The 22,434-nt window shown below is 33.9% G+C and overlaps 1 protein-coding gene across 2 annotated transcripts in view; it reads right to left on the bottom strand.

Annotated features, from left to right (window-relative positions):
* Window positions 1-22,434, bottom strand: part of STXBP5L (syntaxin binding protein 5L) — a 419,474-nt gene that overhangs the window by 182,582 nt on the left and 214,458 nt on the right. For both annotated transcript variants that reach the window (XM_008708188.2, XM_040621308.1), the window contains exons 7-8: window positions 5,381-5,464; window positions 235-358 (exon numbers count right to left, since the gene is read on the bottom strand). In XM_008708188.2, coding sequence (XP_008706410.2) covers window positions 235-358; window positions 5,381-5,464 — 208 coding nt within the window. The remainder of the gene's footprint in view (window positions 1-234; window positions 359-5,380; window positions 5,465-22,434) is intronic.

Here is a 22,434-nt window from a genome sequence, read left to right as displayed (position 1 = left end):
TCCAATTTTTGGTTGGAAAGGTCTCTATATAAGTATCACAAAGTAGGAAAGTGGATGAACAGGGAGAGGGGAAGTATAGAAAGTTGGGGTATAATGTGGGGATCTGAAGGAGATACAAAGAGGTATTTAGAATCAGAAGCTATATCCTATCACTTTCTTCCAAACACACTGATACCACCTTCAAGTCAAGGCGCTGTATCTCCAGAGTTTATTTCTTTTGAAAATACACCTTACCATGTGGAATTGTGGTCTGGAAAGGACGACTTGGGCTTTTCAGGTTCCATAAGGTCAAGCTACCATCTGAATGGCTGCACATGAATTGTTTGCCCTCATGATGCCAATCAATTGAATGAATAGCCTAATGAAATAGCAATTAAAAACAAGTAGAGGGGGGAAAAAGTCGATACGTTATAGCATTCTATATTCCAAAGGAAAAATATTCTGAGATAAAATTATTATAGCAACAATACTTAAGAAACATACATAATTTTTCTGACCCAGATCATACCAGCTTCGGTTTCAATCCTCTGTAGGCTTATAGAATACTACAAAAACTCATCTCCTGAGATAAAGAAAAGTTAAGTACATTTCATAATATCATTATAGCCTAGATCTTTCTGTTGTAAATTCTATGTCCTCCCTGTATCCTATATGATCCTTGGGAAATTATTTACATAGAAGTAAAAGCAAGGTTGTCAGAAGATAATTTCTGGAAAGGTAGAGGCTTACTTCCACTTAAAGTATCCAATTTAAATAATTTACATTAAGAGCTATCATCTGAGGGCTTACTATGTGCAAGACCCCTTAGCAAAGTATTTATATTAACTCTATTAATTTTATAAAGCAGGTATTTTTTTCCAATTTGCACATGGTGAAATAGGCCTACAGAAAGTGATGTACATGCTCAGGTCACACAATTCAAAGCCAAGGTCTATCTAACTACGAAACCCATATTCTCAATCACTTTACCATATTGCCCCTAACATACACTATTTAATTTAACTTGGCAATTTAGGGTTTAAGCGAGAAGGGTTCAAAATGTTTTTATAAGTTTACTCTGAAGATGTGAATTACATAAAATTTGAAAGTATTCCATTTTCATACGTTGTTTTTTTTTCCCCCAGTGGTAGCACAGTGCCTCGCATAAAGTAGATACTCAGTATCTGTTGAATGAATAATTAATGTCATCACATATTTCCACACCTTGTATTCTTTCTAAATCATAAAGTTTATATGGCCTTTTAATAATGTGCTAATCACAATGAGAGAAGCTCCAGTAGGCATAAAAACTGAATAGATGTATACAACATTACCCTTTACTTAAAGGAACTTTTAAAACTGCAAGATAGGGAAGACTGAAATAATGAATATTAATAATAATTATTGATTGGAACTTCTAACATTTAGTTTTTATGTATATATACGATATACTAACCTAAGATATGTGTGTTTAAAACTATTATTTGTTTTCTAAATAATAAATATTATTAAAGTGACAGATACTTGATGGCTAGAGTAATCATTAGACATATCATAAAGGATGTAGGATATGAGCCATACCTCAAGATCAGTAAGATAAGTAAGATTTAATTAAATGAAACAGATAACATGAAACCTTGGGCTTATGCTTCTCTCACTCTGGTCTTCATTAGTAGGTAAAGACTTTTTTTTTTTTCTTTTTTGCCGGGGTTCAGCAGAGACAGAAATAAAACACTTCTGTCATCTTCTTTGCTTATTCCCACTTCTATAGGTGGCTCAAGGGAAATGACACTTCAGGCTTCTTCTGTGTGTTAACTCGATGAACCTCAGTCAATTTAAAGTTCTCTCACACTGCTTTGCTACGGATGGTGTGGGCAGAGAATCTCCAGCCCTAACCCTTCTTCCTATCTTACTGAATTTCTACCTACTAGAGAAGACAAATAGAAAAATAACAGCTATAGCACAAAAACAAAATAAGTACAATAAAAGAAGTATACTTATTCTACAAAAGAGTAAGCACATAAAACCAGCTTGTTATTAGAGTGTCAAACAGTGTATAACTGAAGAGCTGGCATTTGGATAGATATAATGGATAAGTACCCAATTCTTTTAATTTCATTATATCTTATTCCTTTCTTAAAAAAGAACTTTAAGGGTTTACTAAAAACAAACAAACAAAAAAATGAATGCAATGCAATTAATTCAAGAAGACTTTTAAAAGATAGAAAACAAAATGTGGATGATAAAACACTAGCTGGTTTGGTCAACTCAGTAGCTGTGATCGAGTTTCTCTAAAACAAAAAAGAGAAAAGAAACCCAAAAAGCTGGGTACCAGTATGAAAAAAGGAAAAAAACAACAGCTACTCAAGGAATTGAAAGGCTATCTTCATAACAAACTCTGAGGGTTTTCTCTGTGAGAGATTATTTAGAAATATTGATGTAATAAAAAATTTCACAGCTAATATGTAAATTCATATAGTTATTTCTGAAAATTATCTGGGATTTACAAAACAAAACTTTCAATTCATCCATGGCTATTCAAGGGGCTACTCTGGTAGTTGAAATAGTTTTACAGTGGCTAAAAAGTTAATAGGATTTTGATATGCAAGAGAGGAAAGAAGGGAGTTCATCATAAAGAATTAGCTGGAGCAAAGACTTGAAGGTAGGAAATAATATGTTTAGGAGACAGTAATGTCTGAAGTGTGAGGAGTGTATAGAAGGATACATTGCGTTAAACTAAAGGGAAAAGGTAACATCAGGGCTTTGAATCGCATGTAAAGGAATAAAGACTCTGTATTGGTGATAATTGGGAGCCATTCAAAGGTTCTGAGGTAGATAATTACATGATCTATGTCTTAAAATGATAGTGAAAGATATACTGAAAAGGTAAGATATCAGAGGAAATGCAATTAGTTAAAAGGCTACCATAGTCTTTTAGGCAAAACATAACAACTTAGACTAGAACATTGAATGTGGGAATGAAAAGAGAGAAGAAATGAATGACAGACAATACAAAAACAGAATCAAGAGACTACAAAACTGATAGCATATGATATATAGAGAAGAAAGGATCAAATATGTCCCTCAGGGTTACAAACGAATAAATAATCAAAATTTAAAAACTGAAAAAGAGAACACAGAACAAGGTTTAGGTCTTTATAAATTCAGTGCCAATGAGATATTTATCTAGGCTTATACAATAGATTGTTAGATATATGGATCAAGAGATCAGGAGAAAGGTAAGGGTAAGAGATACAAGGATTTTAAATTTATTAGAATATTTGAAATGATGGGAGAAGATATAAATGTAAACTAGAGGTGAAATGAAGAGAGTGAAGACATAAAATCCTGAAGAGTATCTATAATTTAAAGGAAGGCTGGGGTGCCTGGGTGGCACAGCGGTTAAGCGTCTGCCTTCGGCTCAGGGCATGATCCCGGCGTTATGGGATTGAGCCCCACATCAGGCTCCTCCACTAGGAGCTTGCTTCTTCCTCTCCCACTCCCCCTGCTTGTGTTCCCTCTCTCGCTGGCTGTCTCTATCTCTGTCAAATAAATAAATAAAATCTTAAAAAAAAATAAAGGAAGGCTAAGGAAAGAATCAGTGATGGAGAAAGGAAGGGTGAAAAATGAGGTAGAAAGACAAAAACAAGGGAAGAAACCATTTTAGGAAGGAAAGGCTGATGTAAAGCCACAAGTTTAATGAGGTACATAAAAGACTATGAAAGGGTCACTATGTATAGTAGTCAAGAGATCATTGATGATTTATTAGAAACCACTTCATAATAGTATTAAGAATTATTTCCAAATATGAGAGGTAAAGTGCTGAGGAAAGTTTTAAAAGTTTGGCAGTAAAATAATATATATAACTATCTCCATTAAAATGATAGGATATATAGTTATGCATCAAAGTAAATAGATTATATGCATATATACATGTATATGTATAAGTCAATATTTAAAATTATTTCTAGGTATAAAGTAGGTATAGTGTAGTACTCTACTTAAACATTGCTAATGCTTATTTAAACACTTCATTGCAAAATTACTTTTGCTCACTTTTTAAGGTTAGAAGTCTTCCTTCTACAATGTTTTAGGCCAAAAAAAAAAAATACTAGCTGATTTATCATTTCCTCTAGATTTCCTTTTTTAGATGACCTACTCTTTCCAACTGGCTAAATACTCATAATATTTATACTCTTATCTAGCTAGTAGTTTTGAGAGAGGATGCAATATCTAATCTCATCTTTGTATTCTGTGTATTTAATAAAAGAAAAATCTAGCTTAGCTTCCTAGGACCTTCTTTCCTTATGATTCAAGATGCCCTAGAAGTTGATCACAAAGAACATAATTGTAAGACATTACCTGCCAGAGTATTTTTCACCAATCATGACCAAATTACCCAGTTGCTATATCATTTACCACTGAACTCTTTGTCACTATGAGAAGTATCTTGTATATACCATAAAATCTTAGTTTGCCAGAACTATTAAGAAACGAATTGGGGGTGTGTATAGTTATGAGATACCCAAAAGCGTATATCTTTAAGCAGCAAAACTTAAAAATTCAACTGCTTATGAGGGGATGGGAGGTAGCACACAAAGAAATGTGTTGTTTTTTTAAAATGTTTATATCAGTGTTGTCTTAAATTCTTCTACATTCTTCTCATATAAGTGCAGGTGATACAAGATAATGATTATTGACCTGTATTTTCTTCTTCTCTCTCCCTACTCTACCATTTTTAAAATTGAATTGAGAGCTTACATAATCACTTTTATTCCCAAAACTACAAGAGGTAATTACCCTTTTTCACTTTTTGCCCCAGCCTATCTTCACATTAACTTCGTCTGAAGGGGGAAATCCTTAATGGCCTAGAATCAATCTTTGAACAACTAAAGTAAAAACCTAATCAAATTTCAACTATGTACAATAAAACACACTTTAAGATCTTACCCTTATTATTATTACTATTTACAAAATCAATCTTTATTCTGAGAAGGCAAGTACTGTATGATAAGTCCTTTTGAACTGACCTCTTAAATTTTCTGCCACAGAAAAAGAATTTTCTTAGAAAGGTGTGAATAGTGTTTTTAGAGATCTTAAGGACACTGAGGCAATACATAATAATCATGTAACCTAACAGAAGGAATAGGATAGATAATAAGCATCAGTGTATATTAAGATGCCAAAAAAGGTCCAAAAATAGTCAATCAGGGCAGAATTCTCATTCAGGAGAACAATCCAGAGTTGAAACTTGGGCAAATGCCAACAGGCAATATGAGACACTGGGTCAGACCCAAACAGTTACCCAATGATAAAAGTATGGTAATGTATAAAGCTTACAAGTAGAAAACAGGCATAAAGTCAAATATCCTTTTCAGATATTTCAGTAGAAGCCACTTACCTCATCATAATAAACTCTCAGTTCAGCTCTTTTAGATTTCAAGTCCCAGAATACTACAGTACCATTTTCATAACCTATCAGCAGCTGGAAAACATTAGAATAATCATTTTTACAATTCTAACATTAATTTTAACTTGCTCCAAATAAAGTTTAATGTTAATACAATAAAGTCAAATCATACCACATAATACAATTTTATTTAGAATGCCAATTTTTCCAGAACCTGAATATAGATTTCCTACATTAAAAAAAATGGCAAATAAGCTCTACTTCAATAAATATTCACCAGTGAAATCGTCTTCATTCCCAAATTCCAAGAGAAATTGAGGGAATGTGTGTGTGTGTGTGTATGAATGTAAAAATAAATAAGAAAATTGGAAGAAAAGAAAAATGGGATAGAAAATAAAGACGAGATAAAGGATGAAATGGGATAAGTTTAATAATCAATGAATATGCAATTCAGTCCTATGCACTTAAAAAGTATGGCCACAAATTTGGCTTCTAATTTCTTTATATCAAATCCTATTTTCTCTTTGACTTATGTCAGTATTCTAAACTGGTGATTTATGAACCCTCAGAAGTTCACAAAGGTATTCTAGAATACATCATTAAAAATGGTTGATATTTATTTATAAATCAAAAAATAAGACAAAATACATGGTTTCATTTTAAAATAGAAGTATTTGAGAACAGATAATGATTAATAGATGATCATATTCAAGCCTCATTCAGTTAAATACTGCTAGCCATGCTGATGATTTTTATTAACATATAATTCCGAGTTATTATGTCTAGTTATATTTTGTTAAATTTACTCTATCGTTAAAAAAAAAGAAAGGATAAAAAGAGGCCAGTGTTCAAATAATGATAATATTGCCCACAAATCTGCCTTAAGATGATTTTCTTGAAATCCATTAGTAGTATTTCTCTGATGGAAATTCTTATACAGTGCATAAAAATGTTTCAATAATTCCAAAACACTAGTAGTAAAAATAGAAATTAGAGTGGTGGTTATAAGCTACTCCTATACAGTATCCTGAGACCTAATCACTTACCTCAACATTTTATAACAGAACACAAAAAAATGACAAAAAATAAATGAGCTAGTTTAAACAGGAAATTTAAAAATTTCAACTAACAGGTCATGAAATCAATGTATATTTTTGAAGCTATAACATATTTAAAGATTTTATTTTTATTATTTTTTATCTTTATTTTTTTTAAAGATTTTATTTATTTATGTGACAGAGAGACAGCCAGCGAGAGAGGGAACACAGCAGGCGAGTGGGAGAGGAAGAAGCAGGCTCCCAGCGGAGGAGCCCAATGTGGGACTCGATCCGGAACGCCGGGACCACACCCTGAGCCGAAGGCAGACGCTTAACGACTGTGCTACCCAGGTGCCCCCTATCTTTACTTTTTAACTAAAAAATTTTTGAGTATAGTTGATCCAGAATGTTACATTAGTTTCAGGTGTACAACATAGTGATTCAACTTCTGTGCTATTCTAGATTCACCACAAGTGTAGCCACCATCTGTCACCATACAACTTTATTATAGTATCATTGACTATACTCCCTATGCTGTGCCTTTTATTCCTGGGACTTGTTCATTCCATAACTGGAAGCCTGTATCTCCCACTCCCTGTCACCCATTTTGCCCATTCCCTATCTCTCTCCCCTCTGGCAACCATCAATTTGTTCTCTGTACCTACAGATTCTGTTTTTTGTTAATTCATTTGGTTTTTTAGATTACACATATGAGTAAAATCATATTTGTCTTTCTTAATTTATTTCACTTAGCATAATACCCTATTGGTCTATCCATGCTGTCACAAAGGTAACAATCTCCTCCTTTTTTATGACTGCATAATGCTCCATTGTGTATATACACCACATCTTCCTTATGCTTTTGTCTATTGATGGACACTTAGGTTGCTTCCATAGCTTGGCTATTGTCAATAATATTGCAATAAACATAGGGATGCATATATCTTTTTGAATTAGTGTTTTTGTTTTCTTTACGTAAATACCCAGTGGTGGAATTATTGAATCATATGGTATATCTATTTTTAATTTTCAAAGGCAACCTACTGAATGGGAGAAGATATTTGAAAATGATATATCTGATAAGGGGCTAATATCCAAAATATATAAAGAACTTATACAACTCAACACCAAAAAACAATCTGATTAATGGGCGCCTGGGTGGCTTAGTTGGTTAAGTGTCTGCTTTTGGCTCAGGTCATGATCTTAGGGTCCTGGGATAGAGCCCTGCGTCAGGCTCCCTGCTCAGCGGGGAGTCTGCTTCTCCCTCTCTCTTTGCCCCTCCCCCCTGCTCATGCTCTCTCTCTCAAATAAATAAAACCTTTTTAAAAAAGGACAATAATCTGATTAAAAATGGGCAGAGGACCTAAATAGACATTTTCCCAAAAAAGACATACAGGTGGCCAACAGGATAAGATACTCAACATCACTAATCATCAGGGAAATGCAAATCAAAACCACAATGAAATACCACCTTACACCTGTCAGAATGGTTAAAATTTAAAAAAAAAAGTTTTCACTATTAAATCACATACAATATATTAAAAAATTAATTTGACAAAAACATTGAGCTTCTTTACATTCTAAAGTAAATGGCATGACTTGCTAAATTCAAAAAGTCAAAATTAAGTGTAAACTTTAAAAATATTTGCTAAAATAAAATTTATATAATGTCATAAATACTGTACTAAGATGCATTTTAACTTCAAATCAGCTCTTCTTACATACCAGAGAAAATGATGTATCATTAAACCAATTCCTATGGTATCCACGGAAAGGAGATTTTTACGTCTAAAAAGTTTGGAAAATCTCACTTAGCAAGAGAATGGATAATATGACCTTTCAAAATTTAAGCCCTAAGATGTAATGAAATAATAATCTAAAGTGCTATTATATTTTTTCATAGAAACATCTGAAAGAAGTTGTTTTGCTTATAAAACATTACTAGCAATAACCACAGTAAATAACAAAATATAAACTACCTCACCTCAAAATGTCATACATTATTGAGATAACTATACAACATTATGATATAGGAAGTATGAAAAAATATTAGAATCACTTAGAGAATTGAGAAAGAGAAAAGAAGCTCCTGATACCCAGGAGACATCTGACAAGATCACTCTGTGACCACAATCAAGACAAAAACAAGATCACTCTGTAATCATGTCTGACCACACCAAAACATGAGTATCACGTAGGTCACAAACATATATATTACATATATTTTTATATAATTATATATTGTATTCTTATATAATATGTGTATATAATTTTAAAAATTTGTCTCTCACAATAGAATTTAAGTACTGTGAAGGCAAAGAAGTAAGGTGACTTCCTTATTACTATATCATCGGGACCTGTAACAGTATCTGAAGAAAATAGGTATCTGATAGATATCTGTTAAGTTAATTATTAAATGCCACAAAATCAAAATTACAGATACTATATTCCCTAACAACTATGAAATAAAATTTGAAGTCATTAACAAAAATATTTTGGAAACTAAAAAGTATACTTCTAAGTAATTATGGTCAAAGAAGAAATTATAATGAAAAGTATGAAATAGAACTGAACAAAAATGCCTTATATTAAAACTTGTGGGATACAGATTTAGCTTCACCAAGAGGGAAATTTATATTTTATAAATGCATATGAAAAGAAGAAAAATTTTCTTAAATTTATCAGGAATAGTAATTTTTTTTAAAGGTTTTATTTGTTTATTCGACAGAGATAGAGATAGCCAGCGAGAGAGGGAACACAAGCAGGGGGAGTGGGAGAGGAAGAAGCAGGCTCATAGCGGAGGAGCCTGATGCGGGGCTCGATCCCATAACGCTGGGATCACGCCCCGAGCTGAAGGCAGATGCCTAACTGCTGTGCCACCCAGGCGCCCCCAGGAATAGTAATTTTTAATAAATATTTTTTAATTTTTTAATAAATATTTTTTTGAAAAATACGTAGAGAAAAGCACACAAATTATGGATGTCTTTAATGAATTATGAAGTTGAATATACCTGTGAAACTACTACCTGGGTCAAAAAATGCAACAGAAAAGCAAGAAATAGAAAAAATGATACAAGATACTCAGAAGCAGGGTGCCTGGGTGGCTCAGCCATTAAGCATCTGTCTTCGGCTCAGGTCATGATCTCCGGGTCCTGGGATCAAGCCCCACATTGGGCTCCCTGCTTGGCGGGAAGCCTGCTTCTTCCACTCCCACTCCCCTTGCTTGTGTTCCCTCTCTCACTGTCTCTCTCTGTCAAATTAATAAATAAAAATCTTTAAAAAAAAAAAAGACACTCAGGAGCCTATTTCATACCCTTAACCAATCAACATTCCATCTCCTTTTTATCCTCTTTTTGAAAAGTAACTACAGACTTCTAACTATAGGTTATTGTATCTGTTTTTGAATTTTATATGAGTGGAATTATACATTACATATCCTTTTCTGTCCTGCTCCTATTTCTAAACATGATATTTATAGCAGTAATTCATTCACTTTTATTATTGTAATAGTATTTCGTTGTTTGGGTATGATAACACCACAATCTATTTATTCATTTTACAAGTGATATAATAACATTACTATAAACAAATTTGTATATGTCTTTTAGAGAATATGTATATGAATCTCTGTCAGGTATATACTGATTCATGGGGTAAGAGTATGTTTAACTTTAATAGATACTGCCAAGCAGTTTTCCAAAGTGGTTGTACCAATTTTGATTTCCATAAGCTGCATTTCCTTTTTCATCTTTTTTTTCTTTTTTTTTTTTTTTTTACTAACTAATGGCTGTACAATGTTAAATAGAAGAGGAGTATGATAGGCATCTTTGTCTCATTTCAGAATGCAGAAATAAAGTGTATTAATTCATCATTAAGGAGGATATTTTCATAGTTTTGGGTAAAGTTCAGATTAACAATGTTCCTTTCTTCTAGTGTAACAGGAAATTTTTATCACAAAGGGAAGTTGATTTTTATCAAATACTTTTCTTTTATACACTTTTTTCTCCATTTGTTAATATGAAAAGCCCATTGATTTTTAAAAATTTTTATTTAAATTCAAATAAAATTTAAATTTAAATTGCATACAGTGCAATCAATATTGGTTTGGGGAGTAGAATTCAGTTATTCATTACTTACATACAATATCCACTGCTCATGATAACAAGTGCCCTCTTTAATAGCCATCATCCATCTAACCTATCCCCCATATCACCTCCCTCCATCAACCCTCGGTTTATTCTCTATTGTTAAGAGTTTCTTATGGTTTCTTTAACTCTCTCTCTCTTCTGTTTGCTGGGAGATTTATTACTGATTCAATTTCTTTGCTTGTTATTGGTCTGTTCAAATTTTCTACCTCTTCCTGTTTCAGTTTTGGTAGTTTGTATGTTTCTAGGAATTTATCCATTTCTTCCAGATTGCCCAATTTTTTGGCATATAATTTTTCATAATATTCTCTTGTAATTGTATTTCTGTGATGGTGTTTGTGATTTCTCCTCTTTCATTAGTGATTTTATTTATCTGGGTCCTTTCTCTTTTCTTTTCAATAAAACTGGCTAGAGAGTTATCTATTTTATTGATTCATTTGAAGAACAAGCTCTTAGTTTTGTTAACATGTTCTACTGATTTTTTTGTTTCTACATCATTTATTTCTGCTCTAATCTTTATTATTTCCCTTCTTCTGCTGGATTTAGGCTTTCTTTGCTGTTCCTTTTTTAGCCCCTTTAGGTGTAAGGTTAGATTATATATTTGAGACTTTTCTTGCTTCTTGAGGTAGGCTCGTATTGCAATATACTCCCTTATTTGGACTGCCTTTGCTGCATCCCAAAGGTTTTGTACTGTTGTGTTTTTATTTTCATTTGTTTCCATGTACTTTTTTATTTGATCTTAAATATCCTGGTTAACCCATTCATTCTGTAGTAGGATGTTCTTTAACCCTCATGTATTTGTGGTCTTTCCAACTTTTCTTGTGGTTGACTTCAAGTTTCATAGTATTGTCTGAAAATATGCATGGTATGATCTCAATCTTTTTGTACCTGTTGAGGCCTAATTTGTGACCCAATAGGTGATCTATTCTGGAGAATGTTCCATGTGCACTCTAAAAGAATGTGTATTCTGCTGCTTTAGGATGAAATGCTCTGAATATATCTGTTAAGTCCATCTGGTCCAGTGTGTCATTCAAAGCCCTGTTTCCTTGTTGATTATCTGCTTAGATGATCTGTCCATTGATGTAAGTGGGGTGTTAAATTCCCTTATTATTGTATTATTATCAATGAGTTTCTTTATGCTTATTATTAATTGATTTATATATTTGGATGCTCCAAGTTGGAGGCATAAATATTTACAATTGTTAGATCTTGATGGATAGACCACTTATGATATAATGCCCTTCCTCGTCTCGTTACATACAGTTTTTGTTTTAAAATCTAGTTTGTCTGATGTAAATATGGCTACTCCAGCTTTCTTTTGACATCCATTAGCATGATTGATGGTTCTCTATCCCCTCACTTTCCATCTGCAGGTGTTTTTAGGTCTAAAATGAATCTCTTGTAGGCAGCATATAGTTACATCTTGTGTTTTTTATCCATTCTGATACCCTATGTCTTTTGTTTAGAGCATTTAGTCCATTTACATTCAGAGTGATTACCGAAAAATATGAATTAAGTGCCATTGTTTTATCTGTGAAGTTGGTGTTTCTGGTGGTTTCCTCTGTTCCTTTCTAGTCTTTGTTGTTTTGGGTCTTTTTTCCCCCAAAGAGTCCCCCTTAATATTTCTCCCAGGGCTGGTTTAGTGTTTATGAACTCCTTTAGTTTTTGTTTGTCTGGGAAACTCTTTATCTCTCCTATTCTGAATGACAGCCTTGCTGGATAAAGTATTCTTGGCTACATATTTTTCCCATTCAGCACATTGAATTTATCCACTGATTTTGAAAAGTTAAAACAATTCTGTATTCCTGGGATGAATGCAATGTATTCCTTTTTGTTTTCTCTTTGATTCTTGATCAGACTTACAAAGATGCCTTAGTTTTATTGTATTTTTTTAAAAAATTATTTTAGAGAGACAGAGTACATGGGGGGAGGGGCAGAAGAAGGAAAGGGGAAGTAGACTCCCCACTGAGCACGGAGCCTGATGCAGGGTTCAATCTCATGACTCTGAGATCATGACCTGAGCTGAAACCGTGAGTTGAACACTTAACTGACTGAGTCACCCAGGCACCCCAGTTTTATTAGTATTTTTACAGAATTAAGATTTGTTTTTGCTAATGTACTATATTTTTCTTTTCTATTTCTTTTAATTTTTGCTCTCGTATTTTGTATTAGAATTCTCTGGAGAAATAGAACCGATAGGATGTATCTATATAGAAAGAAATTCATTATAAGGAATTGGCTCATGGGATTACAAAGGCTGACTAGTCCCTTGATCTGCAGGACTAGCTGGCAAGCTGAAAACCCAGAAAACCAATAATATAGATCTAGTCTGAGTCTGAAGGCATGAGAACTAGAAGAATCAATGGTGTAATCCCAATCTGAAGGCCTTCGGGTTCCAGATCCAGGAAGAGCTGATGTTTCAGTTCAAGTCCAGAGACAGGAAAAAGCTGATGTCCCAGTTTGAAAGCAGTCAGCCTATCTTAACTTGAAGGAAGGTCAGCCTTTTTGTCCTGTTCAGGCAACTGATTAGATGAGGCCCACCCATATTTGGGAGAGCAATCTATTTTACTCAGTCTACTTATTTAAATGTTAATCTCATCCAGAACATCCTCACAGAAATACCCAGAATGATATTTGAACAAATCTCTGGGCACCCCATAGTTCAGCTCATGTTAACACATAAACTTAACCATCACATCTTTATTATCTTTCTTCTAGTATCTTTGAGTTTAATTCACTATTTTTCTATTTTTACACTAAGATCATTGATTTACAGCTTTTCTTCACTTTTAAGAAAAAAATCCTAAAAGCTATATATTTCCCTCTAAGCACAGCTTTAGCTACATTCCACAAGTTTTGACATATCACAGTTCTATTGTAATTTAAATTAAAATATATTCTAACTTTGATACTGATTTCTTCTTTGACATATGTTATGCAGAAGTATAGTGCTTAATTACTAAGCATTTAGGAGATTTCCAATTTATACTTTATTGACAATCTTGCTAAATTCTCCAGAGGTTAGAGAATATATTGAATATTATTATAATCCCAAGAAATTTGTTGAAACAGAATTTATGGCTCAACAAATGTACACTTTTGGTAAACACACCATGTACACTAGAAAATAATGCATGGTATGCAGGTGTTGGGTGTGATGTACTATATATGACAATTATGTTGGTTAATCATGTTCGATTTTCTTTATCCTCACTAATTACTTCTTTATTTGCTTACTTTTGCTTCCTATGTTTGTGGTGGTATTAAGAAGTGGAACTTTGGCAAGTGATTTGATCTTAAAGGTGGAAGCCTAAAGAAGAGGAGCAGTGCCCTTATGAAAGAGACTCTAGAAAGCTCTCTTTCCCTTTTTACTGTGTGAAGACACAATAAGAAGATGGCCATCTAGAATCTGGACCCTCACTAGACACTGAATCTGCTGGTGCCTTAATCTTGCCCTTTCCAGTCTCAGAACTATGAGAAATAAATGTTGTTTAAGCCAGTCTATGGTATTTTTATTATAGCAACCTGAACTAAGGCATCTACTTTGTCTGATATTAGTATAGCTGTACCAGTTTTTTTGTTGTTTGTTTTTACTTAGGGTACACATGCCATATCTTTTCCTATCCTTTTACATTTAACTTTTCTATAACCTTAAGTTTAAAAATGTGTCTCTTGTCACAACGTATCATTATTTTAACACAGTCTGAAAATTTCTATCTTTAGCCTATCTGTTTACGTTTAATATAATAGCTGTCATACTTTAGAGCAAATCTGTCTACTTATTTTATATTTACCCCATCTGCTTAATGTTACTTTTTCCTTTTTTGTTTTCTTTGGGCTAATTATTTTTTGTTATTTCAGTTCCCTATTAATTTATCCATTATATATTTATTATTCTTTTAGTATTACCCACATGAATATAAAATGTTGTTATGACTTATCAAATTATAATGTAAATTAGTACTTGTGTTACTTTTTGGAAGCAATAAGGACCTTGAAACTGTAATTCAACAGACTTTATTCCAACTTTTGACCTATTTTTAATTTAAATGTGTATTATTTTTCAATGTATTATACTCCCAGAATTATCAATTTTATAAAATATTCCTTATATTTACCCGTAATTGTTCTTCATTTCTCCTACATCTCTGTTCTTTTATAATCAATTTCATTCCCACAGAGAATTATAGCTTTTTCATGAGAGCAGATTTGCTAAGTTTATTATTGCAAATTATGTTAAGTTGTTATAATTTCATGACGTTTTTTAAGAGTGTTTTTGTAGATCATAGAATTCTGTGTAGGCTTTTTTTCTCTCAGTACCTTGACAAGATCACTCACTTGTCCCCATTTCCCATTTTTCTGTTAGATGTCTGCTGTTAGTCTCACTTTTTTTTCTATACTCTGCTTTTAAGATTATTCTCTTTGTCTTTGATATGCCTAGGTGAAATTTACTATTAAGCCTGCTTTGAGTCTGTAGTGCATCTTAGATTTTTTTTATATATCCGTCATCAGTTCGAAAAATTATCATCCATTCATAAATATTGCTGCTGTCACATTCTCTTTTTTTCTTCCTCCAGGACTCCAGTTACATATATATTCCACATTTCATTATGCCCAAAATGCTCTTCATCCTTTTGCCTTACCATGCTTTCATTTGGATATTTTCTTCTGACCTATCTCCCAGGTCACTAATTCTCTCTTCATCTGTTTATAACCAGTTATTTTGTTTTCTGTTACACTTTTCATATCTCTGCTGAAACCTCCATCATTTTTATTTATTAAACATTTCAATCACACTTATTTCAAAGTCCACATTTGGTAACTGCTATTTGAATCTCCTGTTGGTCTATCTCTACTTACTCTCTGTTCTCTTGGTTTCTGGTGAATTCTGATCATTTTATATGCCATGTTATTTTTACTTTCAGTATAGAGGCTAAGTATGGGAGAAATGTAGTGATAAATATAGGCTCTGGGTGGTGTTTTCTTCTTCCATAAAGAATTTTTTTCTTTATTTTATCAGTCAGTTAGACTAAGGCAAATCAACTTAATCCCAAAAAGGATTCAGATAATATTAAGAAAAGTTTCAGTTATTTAAATGACTAGTTTATTGCAGTTCAACCTTATTTGTAGGGTATATCCCTTTGGAGCCACACTGAAAGCTTGGAGTGATATCAGAGACTTTTATTTTTGGCATGTGCTGAACTCCTTTTCTCATCCACACTACTCTTCTGTCCGTAAAACTGCAGAAAACTCTGCTTAGCCTCTCAGCCAATAACTTTGCTTGGTTACTCACTATCTTAGCATTCTTTTCAAATACAAAAATCCCTAGAAGGGGAAAATTGTGGCAAGTGCTCTGGCTTTCTTTCTGTGGAATCAAGAGCTTACAAATTTTCACTGCCTTGGTCATTCTCTGGTGCCCTCAAGAGATTTTCAAAAATATTTTGTTAGATTTTGTAGTTCTCCCAGTGGGAGGACTGATCTGAAATAGGATAGTCTTCCATTATCGAAAGTGGAAATACTGTGAATGTTAAACTGTATTCAAAGACATTTCCAGCATCAATGGAGATGATAATTTTTTTCCTTAGATCTGTTAATGACAAACTGTATTGATGGATTTTCTCATAGTATCTATCCTTGTAATCCTTGAATAAAAGACCATTTATCAGTGTTTTGTTTTTAAATATGCTTTTGGAGACTGTGTCTTCTAGGATATTTTATTTAAGACTTTTCCATTGATATTAACAAATTCAATAAATCCATGTTTTCCTCTGTCAACTTTTTTCAAGCTTAGCTAGAACTTATAAAATAAAAATAATTTTTATATTTTCCTTTCTTAAACTACTCAGGACAGGGGTTTGTAAACTTTTTCTTTAAAAGGACAGATAGTAAACATTTTATACTTTCCAGACTGTACAATCTCAAAAAAAAAAAAACAAAAACAAAAACAAAAGCAAGTTATTCACAATAGTAGGAAATAGGCCAGATTTGTCCCACAGGCCACAGTGGCAATCCCTGCTTCAGAACAGTTGATGTAGCATTTTATTATAATAGTACTTAAATATTTAGTAAAACTTCCCTGTAAAACCATCTGGGTTTGATACTTTATTTGTGCATAGTAATAAATTAACTTCCTCATTTTCTTAAACTTTTTGTCTCTCTTGGTGTCAATGATGATAAATTTATTTCTCTGGGAAATTACCAATTTTACCTATGCTTTTAAATGTATCTGCTAGAGTTGTGTAAAATAATTTAAATTGGATATTTAAAAATTTCCTTAAGTTTTAGTATATTTTTGTTTTGCTTGTCATTTGTGTAACTTTGTTTTCCCCTATTCTTCTTCATCAGGCCAGATAGTAGTTTGCATATTTTGTTTATGTTCTGTGCAAAAAAACCAGCATATTGATTAATTTATAAGGTGGCTTAAAAACAGAACTCCCTAAGTTCCACTTTTATCTTTATATTTCTTTCCTGCTTCCTTTTGCTTTATTTTCTTGTTCTTTTTCTAGCTTTTTTCATATTGAATTTATTTAAATTTATAACTCTTATTCACTTAAGCATTAAATGCTATGTATTATTTTATAATTGTTTTAATTATATTTCATAGAAATTATATTTCATATTTCATATGTAGTATTATAGTATTGTTAATTTTTATATATTCTTCAATTTTGGTTTGTATTTTCTATTTGACTTAATAGTTATTTAATGAGAGTCTTTAAATTTACAAGTAGAAAGGAATTTTTGCTTTCGGATTTTTTATTACTGTGTTTCACTCTCTGTATGAAATGTGCAATCAATTATAGTGCTTGGGGATCAAGGATTTTTCTTCATCAGATCACTCAAGATCACCCCTAAGTGGAGATGTAATTGAGTAGTCAGTGTCTAGATAATACCAACCAATCATCTGACATGTGAGGCAAGCCTGAATTTTGTCCTCCTCCATCAGTTGGTTTTAGGTATTCCACTCCCACCCCATGAGACCATATAAATGGTTTGAGAGAAAGGCATTGCTGCAACAGATGGAATTCTAGGACCTCCAATTATCTAATTATGCCTTTTAGACAGCTGAAGGATGATTTCCTGAATAAACCACTTCCACTATGAAAATGGTTTGTCAATTGAGTATTTTAACATCTAATTCAGAATGGACAGCTCAGGTTACACTGTCATCTGGTGTCCCATGGTTAGGTGTTCAGTCTCTACAAGAGCTCATTAGCATACCAGGAGTTGCTCTGAAAATGGAGAATAGCAGTTGTGACTTTCTTATTGCACTTTCCAACAGACCATTCTTATCTACCAGATACATTAAACTCCATCAGATCTACTAGATCATAGGCACCAAGTGGTAAGGTGGCCTGTAAAGCAGCTTGGACTTAGTGAAAAGCCCTTTCATCTCTAGGTCCCACTTAAAACCAGCAGATTTTTTGGATAATCTTAAAAAATGATTCAAAACAATTTTGAATATACTATATACTATTATCTAAATCCAAAAATGCCCATCAAAGAGAATTACAAAAGCTTATGCTTTACCTTAGAGGAGATACCCCTGCATGCCCCAGACCATTAAACCCTCAAAATCATCACATATAAGACAAGGTCCTAGATCATTATGGAATTTTCTTCCCACCCTCTGACACAAATCTTGTTAGCTAGAGAGGTACTTACCGCTTTTTGCTCACCAGATCCAATTAGTATTATATAGTAAAGAAAATGAACTAGTATCCTTTCTAAAGACTGTCAAGACAATCAAGTTTCCTTAGAACTATATTATGACAGAATATGAAAAATAACATAGTCCTGGGAAAAAATTATGAAGTTATACTGCTTCCCCTTTCTATAAAAGCAAGCTGCTTTTAGTCTTCTCTGCTGATATACTGAGAAAAAAAGAGTTCACTAAATCAATAATTGTTTATCAGGAGACAGCCTGTTATTGATTTGCACCTATAGAAGTATGACCAGCAAAGCAGCTGTCACTGGGGCATTCACTTGGTCAATTTTACAGTGGTTTACTAACACAAAGCTCAATCCATCTTGTTTTTTGCAGAACCCAGACAATGGAACAAGGATATATCAGTGACTACTATTGCATCATTCAAATTAATTGTGCTAATCTCTGCAACTCCTCCAGAAATACATCCTGGTTTTTGCTTACAATAATGGCAAGGAAAGACAAGTTTTAGGAGTTTCCGTGTGTCCCTTCCAATTATAATGGCTCTAATTCCAATGTCAGAAAACCAATAAGACAATTATGCCAGCTTCTGTGCATAACTATAGACTATACAATTGTGGTGTAAAATAACTGGGTGAGTCTGAATACCCATTGGACCTACTATGAGAAACACTTGGGTCAAAACATCATTTATCACCTAGTTACCTAGTTCCATATGCCATGATTCTAACTGGAGGATCACACTTTTTGGATCTTTTGATATTAATGCCTGCTCCAACCCTATAGCTAACAATACTAGAAAAGTAAACAGTTACTTCTGCAAATAACCACAGATGCTTCCATAATTATTATATGTACTTACGGAAGCACTTCAGGGTCCTCTCCCTTTCTATCAGTGGGCTCTAGATCTGTAAGCTGGCTTATATCTGGAAACCTGATGAAGTGCTGTGAATTTCCACTTTGGTGGTCAGTGTCAAGAGTTGATTTTTTTTTTTCTGGTTATGCAAATCAAACAACATCCCAGTCAGCTGCTCACCTAATTTTGCTCCTAGAAACAGCATGATATATTAGCTATTACCATAGATTTCTGCATTGCCATCCAGGCTTACTGCTTGTTATGGTAATTATGTTCACATTGCCAGATGGTCAAATATTACCATCTGGCCTCTACCAATCCATGATATTTAATCCCCATAGATACTACAGAGCCTGGATTTCTGCCATCATCTCCTACTGTCAACAAAAGCCAAAAAAGGACAATTCCTACCAAACTTCTCAAATATGCTTGTACTGATCTTTCCAGAGCACTCCTTATTAGGTTAAGCGAAGACAGTGTCCTTAAGAGCCCTCTAGGAGGTCAGGAGGTGAGATGCCAGGACAAATATAATATTTATAACCATTTTAACATTCTCATCTCCCTATCTTCTGACCCCTTCTTTAATACTATACCAAAAAGCCCTAGCCTCTCTACTTTATTTACCATATGCCTTTGTTGAGTCCATCTTCAAGGGGCCATCTCAACAAATGATTAGGACCAGATCCAGGTGTCCTCAAAGCATTGTCTCAAATCATGGTTGAGTGCCCCCATGTAAATGAACTCTCCTCTATGCAACCCCTAATGATCAAACCCTTAAAAAACATTCCTATACACTTGATGTACTGTTAGTCAGTATTATCCAGGTCCTAAATTCCTTTGATGGGGAAAGGGTTCCTATGTAGTGCCTATTTCTTCCTGGAGGAAAACTTACGCTTACCTTTTAGGCTGTGCTGAAATCTGAGATCCAATTCTGATGAATGGCCTGGAGGTAATGGAATTGAAGGTTGATCTTGTGAGGGTAAATAAACATCATCAGGCAAGAAAACTACCTCATTTCATTGGTCATTTAAGTCTTTTAGGAAAGGAGAAACCATTCTCTGAAAATAGTGCAAAAGGTACTTCCACTGTTCAAGAAAATTGGAGAGGGTGGGGTTTACAATATTTTCAGGCTTATGTACACAAATTTCCGTATCTCAGGTGTAGTGGTTGAATAATGTCCTCGCGGAGCCTTAGAATGTGACTTTATTTGGAAATTGAGTCTTTACAGCTGTAATTTGTTAAGAATTTTGAGATGAGGTGTGCCTGGCTGGCTCAGTCAGTGAAGCATGAGACTTCTGATCTCAGGGTTGTAAGTTTGGGCCCCACATTGGGTGGTGAGATTACTAAAAATAAAATCTTAAAAAAATAATTTTTGAAATTATTGAATTATTCATTTAGGATAGGTCCTAAGACCAGTGACTAGTGTCCTTATAAAAGAAGGGAGGACACAGAGACAGAGAAGAACATCATGTGAAGACAGAAGAAGACCAGAGTTACCCTGCTACAAATCAAGGGACACTAGGAGGCATCAGAAGCTGGAAGAGGCGAGGAAGGAGTCTCTCCTAAAGCCTTGAAAGGGAGCATGGCCTGACCACGATCTTAATTTTGGACTTCCAGCCTCCAAACTGAAATAATAAATTTCTGTTGTTTAAAGTTACCCAGCATATAGAATTTTGTTATGGCCATGCTAGAAACTGAATATACCAGGAGTCAGGGTCACATTCTTTTCTTATCAGGGCTTTGATTTTAACAAATAAGACCTATCAAACTATGTATTTATCCCTTTCTAAACAGGCCTATTTTTAGCACAGTCTGCCCTCAAGCTGCAGGAAGAGTTCCTTTAAAGCTTCCTTAAAGAGCCTCTGACATGCCTTAAATCAGTAATTAACTGTTCCGAGTTAATCCTGTTATTTTCATACAGTCTCCAGTGATTTGGTGGGCAAAATAATGCCTACCAAAGATGTCTACGCCCTAATCCTCAGAACCTGTAAATATATTACCTTAAATGAAAAAAAGAAAAAAAGACTTGCCAGTTGTAATTAAGATTTGTTGAGATGAAGAGACTATTCTGGATTATCCAAGTAGGCCTAATCTAATCACATGAGTCTCTAAGACTGGAGGACCTCTCCCAGCTATGGTTAAAAAGAGATGCTATGTTATCTTTAAAGATGGAGGAAGGGAATTACAAACCTAGAAATGTGTACAGTTTATAAAAGCTGAAAAAGGCAAGAAAATAGATTCTCCTCTAGAGCTACCAGACAGGAGTGCAACCCTGTCAATATCTTGAATTCTAGCTCAGTGAGACCTTTATTGGACTTCTAGCCTACAGAACTGTAAGATAATACATTTTTGTTGTTTCAAACTACTAAATTTGTTATAATTTATATCAGAATAGAAAATAATACAAGTGGCATCAAAGGAAGCTGGTTTTTCCATCATCATTATAATCTACCATTGCCTTTTATCAATTAAACACCATAGTACTTGATCTTCAATTGTCTTACCTTTCCATCAGCCCCTTTCCCAATTAATCATAGGAGGATGTTTAAGTAATTGTGATATCAGTGCATGATAATACCACCTCACTTGGCACCTTCAATGGGTTCTTTGATTTTAAGCAGGAGACAATTCAAGTCCAAAGTCCCATCCTAAGGGTCTACAATTTAGAACAGGAGTCAGCAAACTTTTTATGTAAAGGGCTAGATAGTAAATATTTTAGGCTTTGCAAGCTTTATAGCTATGTCACAAATGCTTGGCTTTGGTCTTGTAGTTAGAAAGTGGCCACAGACAATATGTTAATGGTGAGCATGACTGTGTCCCAATAAACCGTTTTACAAAAACAGCCATCAAGTCAGATTTATCTCACTAGCTGTAGTTTCCAATCCCTCATCTAGAACAATTCTGATAACTACTGTCCTTTTTTTTTTTTTTTAGATTTTATTTATTTATTTGACAGAGACAGCCAGTGAGAGAGGGAACACAAGCAGGGGGAGTGGGAGAGGAAGCCGCAGGCTCTTAGCAGAGGAGCCTGATGTGGGGCTCGATCCCAGAACGCTGGGATCACGCCCTGAGCCGAAGACAGACGCTTAACGACTGCGCCACCCAGGCACCCCCTGATAACTATTGTCTTAACCAGGGTTCTGCAGAAAACAGCCTGAGGTAGGCTTAAGTGCTAATGTTTCACTGAGAAGTACAATCTCAGGGCTGTAATAATAAAGGAAAAGTGAAGTAAAGCAAAGAAGTAAAAGTAAGATGATATATAATCACACAAATCACTATTTCATAGGGAGAAGCAGAAGAGGCACAGGCAATGGCTTAGCAGGTGTATCTGCTTGGCC

The sequence above is a fragment of the Ursus maritimus genome, unplaced genomic scaffold (genome assembly GCF_017311325.1).
Source record: "Ursus maritimus isolate PB19 unplaced genomic scaffold, ASM1731132v1 scaffold_4, whole genome shotgun sequence".
Lineage (NCBI taxonomy): Eukaryota > Metazoa > Chordata > Mammalia > Carnivora > Ursidae > Ursus > Ursus maritimus.
This window is presented reverse-complemented; position numbering and strand designations above follow the sequence as displayed.